This window comes from Cervus elaphus, chromosome 3 (genome assembly GCF_910594005.1).
Source record: "Cervus elaphus chromosome 3, mCerEla1.1, whole genome shotgun sequence".
In the NCBI taxonomy this organism is placed as follows: Eukaryota; Metazoa; Chordata; class Mammalia; order Artiodactyla; family Cervidae; genus Cervus; species Cervus elaphus.
Window position 1 is genome coordinate 26,012,068 of NC_057817.1, and position 8,541 is coordinate 26,020,608.

The following is an 8,541-nucleotide window of genomic DNA, read 5'->3' on the forward strand; positions in this document are numbered from 1 at the left end:
CACTGAAGCATCCAGCTCCCAGATGGGATGGCCATTTTCTCAGCCCCGGGATCCAGGATCCAGATGTGAGCCCTGACTATTAACTGAAGTGAACTCACTCACCTGCTGCCAGGCCTTTTTAGTCACTGATCACATCCTTCTCTCCGGAACCTACTCATTCGTTTGGGGCATCAGGATGGTAAAGAGTTTTCTCCTGTCTAGACACTATCAACAATCTGAATGACTAACTTAAAAAACTTAAGTAAAGCAAAATATGAGTTTGGGATGTACCTAGCCTGGTGTGATGTCAGTACGTAGCCCTGGCCAACTCTGGCTGCATCAGGGCAACAGAGCCTCCCTCCCCGAAAGAGCCAGTGGATAGGAGTTTCAGAAGTAATCCAAGCAATAAAATTAAGGCAAAAAAAAAAAAAGATTTTATTTTAAAAACGGGTTTGTGGGTTCTTTTTTCTTTTTGCATTCAGTACATTGTCATTTAGACACCACAATACTATATACAGATACACAACATTTTTTAAAAAACCTATTTCTGATGAACATTTCAAAAGAACACTGTTTTGTAATGCGCCAGTGGGAAAGGAGAAGGTGAGTCCCCACATCTCCCCAGCACCGAGCTGGCCTTTGAGAAGGGAAATGTCAGTCGTGTCTACATTAGCTGGCTAATTGTGATTATTTTGGCCTCCTGGAAGAAAATGGCTTTCTTCTGGACAATGAGTAAAAGTGAAAGTGTGAGGCCTTCTGAGCTGTTGCCTTGATGGAGAAGTGACTGGAGAGGGATTCTGCTGGGGGACCCACTCTCCATCCCCTTTGAAGAGAAGTTTGTCCTTTCCTTACAAAAAAAAGTTCTGCTCCTGTGCCTGGCCTAATCTCAGCCTCACCATAGAGAGACAGAGAGATAGAGAAGACATATTTAGCAGCGTGGCGGGAGTTTCTGTCTTCCCTGGATTTTCCAATGGGACCCAGAAGTAGAACAGAGGAGGCTATGGGGGCACCAGTGGCTCCAGAGAAACTCAGTTCCTTGCTTGAAGTGGGAGGGGGGGATGGGTGGCTCCTCAGCCAATTCCAGCTTTTGTTGAAACAGATAGGAAAAAAGAAAACCTAAGCGCTGTCTGTACTCCAATCACGATGCCAGATCCCTAATGCTTATGATTAATATTAATGAGACTTTTAAAATATGCACAGAAACTCTTACCTGGGATATCCTGCCTAACTAAGGAGTGCCAAGGGGCTGGGAGCAGGAGGAGGGACTGAAAGGAAAGTAGGAGCTCCCCAGGTCCTGCACCCCGGTGGCACCCTCAGTGGGGTTGCCTGTCTACCTGCCGGGGCAAAGGATGAGGCAAGAAAGGGATCATTCAGGGTTCCCCAACTCTGCTTTGGCTGGAATGATCTTCCCTGCCACTCTGCTTTCTGGCAAGAGGAGAAGGGTGAAGGCCAGAGGGAATGGAGGCCAGCTGCCTTTCTCCCACAGCCCACTCAGACCCACCTCCAAAGCTGTTGAGGCCAGGTAGGTCCCATCTGCATAGGGGTGGGGGTTGAGGATGGGGTGGGGAGTAGAGGGCAGCAGAGCCCACCATCTAATATTTTCTGCCTCCCTGCATTCCTCTTTCTGGTTAACATTAAATATTGGTCTGCACCCGGGAGAAGGGTCCTTCTGGTGAGTTCATATATGGTACAAATCAGCAACATAAATAGATGGGGCGGGGCTGGTGGGCAGTCAGGTGGAGTGAAGGTGAGGTGTTTTCGATTTGCTGACCACCTTCTTCTCTTTGACCCGACGGTTCTGGAACCAGATGGTGACCTGGCGCTCCGAGAGATTTGTGGTAGCCGAGATGCGCCGGCGCTTCTCTTTGGTGATGAACTTGCTGGCCGCGTACTCCTTCTCTAGCTCCTTCAGCTGCACCTTGGTGTAGGGCACGCGTTTCTTGCGCCCGCGCCTGTAGCTGTTGACCTCGGGCTGTAGGGGGACCACGTCTGGGGGGAAAAAGAAGGCAGGCAGCAGGAAGTGAGTCGTGCGCTGGACCCAGCAAACGGCTATAGCGGCTCAAGGCGCAGGGCCTCACAGGCGGGCAGATTGTCCCCAAATCCTTTGCATCTCTGCTATTACCAAGGCCACGGCTGAAGTGAGGACACTGGGGTATTGCCTCCGGTGCGAGCTTTATTTTTTTTTTGGCGCGAACTTTAAAGAAGGGGGTGCCAAAAGCTCAGAAATCAATATAAATAATATTTTATATATTATACCTATATGATTATAAAAAATTTCATGATGAACAAAATATCAAAATTTTAAATGAATGCAGGGCCAGTATTACTGATTTTTCTTTTTGCCTCAGCCTCCAATCTGGTTCTGCACAGCATTCCTTATCAGAATCCTTGTCCCTGTAGAGGGGTCCCTCCAAATTCCATCTTGGTCTGCTAGCCTGCAGGATTGCAAGTATTCAGGAAAATTCCTCTTTCCTAGCAGTTAGATCACTTGGGAATCGGTCAGTTTATACTCTGCCCAATTATTAGAGGAAGGTGTCCTTTTGTACGATTGAGGGAGAGCATGGCGGGCAGGGAGACTGTTTCAGTGGGCACAGACCATCAAGTGGGGCCTCTTGCCTTTGGTCACTGGCTCTGCACTGGGAATCTGAAGCCAGCACCAACAGCTAGAGAGAAAAGTGTCGAGGTGAAGCTAGACTGCCTGGGAGCCAATCTCTCAAGGAGTCCAATACTGTAAGCCACTTAGTAACAGCCCAGGTGGGAAGCCCTAGCACTGAGATGTAAGAAATCCGGTCCCTAGAAGTAGAGGGTCCACACCCCAGGGTGTGCCCACCAGAGGAGACACACTAAGAGAGCCCCTCTTGGGTTAAGACCAGCAGTTCACATAAATCTTCTACAAAAAGAAATCAGTGCCCCTCCCTTGCCCTCCCTCAAATTTTCACTCACCAAGACACAGCAATTCTGATCTGGTTCCCCATCCTCATCTTTCCACCAAGGCTGAAGGAAACTCTCCAACCCATGCAGGAACCCTAATCCTAAACTCCAAATACCTTGCCATACCACTACTAGTTCAATTTCTTTCTGCTCTATGAGAATGTCACAGGAACTAAAGTGCATCACTTACAGCCCCTCTTCCACTCCAACAACAGAAAGGTCCTAGCAACACTTTCAAGGAAAGTAAGGAACTAGGGAGATGAGCTGAATAACTCACCCCTCAACTTTAAAAAATGTAATTGACTGACTTCTTCCTGCAGGATCTAATGAGTAGGGCTGAATATTTAAATGGTTTCCTCTTCATTTTTACTGCCCTTTGGAAGTGCAGACACAGTCTAGAATAAGGGCACAGAGCTCTTTCTGAAATGCCTGTTCTCACCTCCCCTTCATGAATCACCTTCCTTATCCCCTTTCTCATTGGGTCTGCTCTCTTTCAGAGACCTTTATCTACACAGGACAGGAAAGAAGAGGTCACCCAGGCAGGGGGGAAATAAAGTACATGGAAAGAATATGGGAGAGAGGGGATTCCAATGGCCTGGTCACACTGTCTCCAGGATGACAATGTCTATGGAAAATTCTTGGACCTGTCACTTTTCTCTGCCTATGTAGGAACAGGCTAAATTTTTTTAAAATCTGAAAAACAAAACAACTTCACTTTAGCAAAGCAGATCCTTTACATTAAAAATGACTTTTTTTTTTTTTGCACAAGATGTTTTTTAAAAAAATCTCAGTTCTCAATATGTTTTGCTCTTACAGACATAACTATGATTTGAGAAACTGATGAATCTGGAACAAGAGTAAAACACAGAAAGTAATGATAATATGAGATTATTATTATTATTATTATTATTATTATTATTCAATCCTTGGAACATCTTTTTAAGGCTTATTTTATTAAAACCATTTTACAAGATAAGGAATCTGAGGCTCAGAATAGGTAAAGAAGCTCAAGTGGCAGAGCCGGGTTTTAAAACCAGATTTTTGGGCTCAACATAATGACACAGTAAGTTCTAAAATGGAAACAGACCACCTGGTACAATTTAGCTTTAAAAATACCTCCTTTCCCCTGGAGAACAAATGGGATAGAAGTGGGTTTGTGTTCCTGAGTTAACCAGATAATTGTCCCTGATCTGTTAAATGTCACTTTCTGTAAAAGCTCACAATTATCTACCTGATTTGGGCTCTCCTAAACCCCAACTATAAATTTCCCATGAGGTTGAATCAACAAACCCTAAAAGAATCAGTTTTTGAAAAGCAGATAACTGGTCTAAATTGGTTATTTTTCTCTACAGAATGCCAAGGGTTGATCTGGCCAAGCTTTCCCTGGATCAGACCAAACTGCCAGTTATTTTGGGCAGCTGGGGAAATACCTTCAGCCTTGCCTTCTCAAAGAAGCCCCCTTTCATTGTCTTCTGTCTTGTCTGGAAAGGAAGTGGGATCTATAGATATGGAGACATCTGGAAATTTAGGCCCTGAGTTGTGTCTATGCTACCTAAAGTAAGTAGAGGACTTGGTGACTAATTTTACAATCAAGCTTTCCTTAGTCTCCCTACAGCACATACGCAGGCATGCAGGCACACACATGCACACATGCACACACATCCCACTTCATACCTGGGAACCCAACAGACACTTTTGAGAAGCAAATAAAAAATCAGATCAATGCTTAGCCACAGCTCTCTCTTGGGGTCCTGTGTACATGTTTCTGCCACCCACTAGATCTTGCCCACCCTCTCCCACAACAGGGCTCTGGGCTCCAAAGAGGACCTAGTTCTGCTAGAAATCCTAGCCACTCTTCTCAACCAAAATCCAATGGCTAATCAACAGAGATTTTCAGTATGACCCAAAGAGCCCATTATTTCTGTCTCTCTATTATTCTCTCCCCCTCATCCTATCTGTCTCTGTCTCTCCCTGTCTCCCCACCACACCCACCTTCTTTCTTGGAATCTCTGTCAAAATTAAAAATTGTCTCCCGTCACTATAGGAAGGGGAAAAAAAGCAATGAAGCAAAGGTCTATATAATTGGGTGAAGTTGAAGAAGCCACAACTCATCTTGGCCCTAATTATCTGGATCTTTCTGAACAATTGCCTTCATCTCCCACACCAGCCCAGACTGCCATGGATGAGGTTTCTCAGAGCCAGAGGCACTGAAGAGAGACAGTAGTGTTTATGCTGAGATGCTGCCGAACAAACCACAATTGCATAGACAGAGTTATCTGGAAATCTCACTACTTCTGAAAGAGCTCTGTGTGGGTAGAAAGATGGAGGGTGTCTGAAGATAATTTCTTATTCATCTGCCTTTTGCCTGTACCTCTGCACTGAGATACACCAGCCCGTTTCTATTTCCACACTGGGACTGTGTGAGCACATAGCTGTTGAGACATATTTGGTTTTACATGCGTTTTCATGCCATAATTTGCAAGTGTGTTAAATCTCAGTTGGGTTGTATGATTTTTTTATGTTAAAGATATTTTTCCCTAGGAGGCTGTGATCAAAGATTGCTTACTTTTAGCAGGTTTTTGGCGTGTTTTCTTTTTTTTTTTTTTTTCTTTTCTGGGAATCTTTAAGATGTTTATTTTTGCTGATATATCTCTGAGCTCCTTTCCAATCTCTCATTCACTCCACATGCAGACACAGCAATGCCAGAGCAGCTCCTTCTCGTCCCCTCTTCACACTAAACCAACTGCCCATTGCTCTGCCCACAGTGGGGCTGGTGGGCATCGGCCCCTCTGCCCTTCAGCCCCTTAGCATGGTCCGTTGGCTACCAGCTACCCATGCTCCAGGAATTCCTGCTAAATCCCCACCTCCCAAGGAGCCACCCATCTGGGTGAGATGGGAAATTAAAGGGTCATATCTCCACAACACATTATTGTACACCTACATGTGAGGTGCTTATCTTCTAGAAAAGTGTTATTATGTGTTTCATATTAGGTCGTTAATAACAGAAATCATATTATATAAAAATATAGTCAGTGCAGAGTAGGTAATGCATACATCATCCTTAAATCTTCTGGCAGTCAGAAATTGGGTGTCTAGCGTGGGTCCCACCTTGGTCAGTTGTATTATACTAAGTCATCTTAGAATATTTACAAGAATATTATTTGCTACACCTTGTAACATCATCCAGTATTTTTTTTAACTGTCTGCTCTTTCCCCAATCCCGGATGCAGAGGAATTTCAGGCCCACCCTAAGGAGGTCTTCAGGTCTATACGTCCCAGTGAAAATGTCCCTTGGTCCCCACAGAGAGCCAGGAGGGGGCCTGCTGGGTAGTAGGAGGAAACATATATGGCTGTTCTGGGCCCCCCAGGAACACTGCAAGCATCAGAATGGAGCCAGTCAACCTTCTCCCACTGAGCTCTGCTTATATGTAATTAGAGCAGACTCAAGATCTGGATTCGTTGAATCCTGATTTCTCAGCACTGCGCTGAATCCAAAGCTCCTGATGTGATTTTGAGAACCCTGGAAGTGGTCTTTTCCTCTGGGGAGTGGTGGGTGGGTGTTGCGGGATCCTCTCCTATTCAGAGATAGTCTCAATCGGAGAGGGAACACGCCACCAGTGAGTTCCAATCCCCACACCGAACACATAGCCAGACAATACCGAGGGGTTCCCAGCCTGGGCCTGGACCTCAGATTCCTCCAAAACAAGCCTTCCCCCAAAACCTCATCCTCACTCCTCTCTTCCTGTGTCTAAGGCATGAGTAACTCTCTCCCCGACGTTTGGCGGAGTTGGTAGTGCGCATACACACACAGAATATGAGCCCTACAGACAGGCAAAGAATTTTATATCCCAGGAGAGGGATGCAAACACCCTTTTTTTCCACACTCTCTCCAGAGATTTCAGTTCCCTTGCTCCTTCAGCAATCAGGAAATTCGTGGTCAAATTCTTAAAACAAATCAAGAAAAAAAGAAAAATTTTAAAAATGAAAACTCTACATTTCTGTAGACCCCAGCAAATTAGACCTGTATTTTAAAAACAGCAACAGCAACAAAACACCTGTCTAGTGCCTAAATGTTCTTGGAAATCCAGACCAAGAAAATGCTTGCGGGTTCTTATTTTTTCCTCCAATTGATTCGGTGGCTTGAGCGTTTTTGTTCTAATGGGTTTAGATTCCAAGGCACCCAAGGCCCACCCACCCCCCCATTTCAGGCCGGAAGCGCATTTAGTGGGCCAAGAGCCGCGCGTGAGACTGGAGCCCTGCGGAGGGGGAGGCGGCGAGCTCCCGACTGGAGCGGAGCCGGCGGCCCGGCGCTTGGGCGCCTGTGATTGCTTCACTCTCCGCCGGGCAGCTCCGGGGAACGTGTCGGAGCAGATTTCTTCCCCGGCGCATTCCTCAGCGCAGCTCGCCCGGCCGGCTCCATCTGCAGCCCAGCAAAGCCGGCGCGCCGGGGCCAGACGGCGGGGGTGGCTGGGGCGCGGAGCCCCGGGGCAGACGGGGCTGGGAGGGGTCCCTGGCGGCGGCCGCTTTCGGGACACTTCCTTACCTGGAAAGGGAGACTTCCAGAGGTGGGCGGACTGCGACTGTTCCTTTGAGCAGTACACCTGACTGTCCCAGCCGTTGGAGAGAGCCCAGTGCTGGTAGCCTTCGACGGGGATGAGCGCGTCGTGACGCGGCTCTGGGTGTCCGCTGATCCCAGGCACCACCGACACGTCCAGGTAGCCGGGCATCGCCTGGTAGGAGCTGGCGAAGCTGGGATAGAAGGCGAACTCCTTGGCCCTGGAGGACAGGTCGTCACCGGGAAGGGCGCCCGACGGCTCGGGGTACTTATCGCCCGGGTGATAGGCGCAAGGCTTTTGCTGCAGGTTCACGTTGTGCGACAGGCGGCAGCCGTAGTAGCTGCCACCGAACGGGTAGCCATAGCCCAGGGTGGCGCTGGACGAGGTGGGGGGCGCCGGCGGCGGGGCGCACTGGCGCGCCGCCTCCGGGGCCGGGATCTCCGTGTAGACGGCGCCCTGAGGGGCGCCCAGGGGAGCCGGCGGGCGGCCCAGCACGGGGTGCGGAAGCAGATCGCGGCAGTGGCTGGCGGGGCAGCTGTTGCCCAGCCCGTCCATGCTCGGGGCTTTGCCGGGACTCGCTCCGCTGCAGCCGCCCCCCGCTCCGCCCGCGCCGCCGCCTCCCCCGCCGCTGCCGCCGCCGCTGCCGCTCTCCGCCGCGCTGTCCTCATAGACGTACATAAGGCTCTCCGGCCAGCGCGGATGCAGGAGCAGCGAAGTCGTCATGACATGATCTGCTCGAGCTTTTTAAAAACTCCACTTGCCAGAGGCTGCGAGCTAGGGAGACACCTCGCTCCCTTTTCCCCTCCCCCATCCCTCCTCCCTTCCCTCCCCACCCCTCCCCTCCTCCTCCTGGTGCTTCCACCGCCCTCCCCACCTTCCCTCTACGCATGCGGGTACACTTCATTAAGAAATCACCGGCTCCCGCCAGCCTCCCCTAGGCCACCCTCCCGCGCTCACGTGACACCGGCAGTGCACGTGACCTCCTGGCTGGGTCTCCTGGGGTTCCCACCCCTAGAGGCGGGGCGGGGCGAAAGGGGAGATGTCTCTGCTGATTGGCTCTCAGGCGTGGCAAAGA

At 49.3% G+C, this 8,541-nt stretch overlaps 1 protein-coding gene across 1 annotated transcript; it reads right to left on the bottom strand.

Annotated features, from left to right (window-relative positions):
* Positions 1-390: 390 nt before the first annotated feature.
* Positions 391-8,273, bottom strand: HOXC13 (homeobox C13). Its single transcript, XM_043882314.1, has 2 exons — positions 7,454-8,273; positions 391-1,968 (listed from the first exon to the last, which is right to left on the bottom strand). The coding sequence occupies exons 1-2, from the start codon at positions 8,187-8,189 to the stop codon at positions 1,712-1,714; spliced, it is 993 nt and encodes a 330-aa protein (XP_043738249.1). The 5' UTR covers positions 8,190-8,273; the 3' UTR covers positions 391-1,711.
* Positions 8,274-8,541: the final 268 nt, after the last annotated feature.

Excerpts from the sequence above, each read along its gene's own strand:
- HOXC13 (XM_043882314.1), bottom strand. The coding sequence starts at position 8,189 with ATGACGACTTCGCTGCTCCTGCATCCGCGCTGGCCGGAGAGCCTTATG. Across the intron at positions 1,969-7,453 it reads CTGGAAGTCTCCCTTTCCAG|ACGTGGTCCCCCTACAGCCC; the intron begins GTAAGGAAGTGT and ends TTTTCCCCCCAG.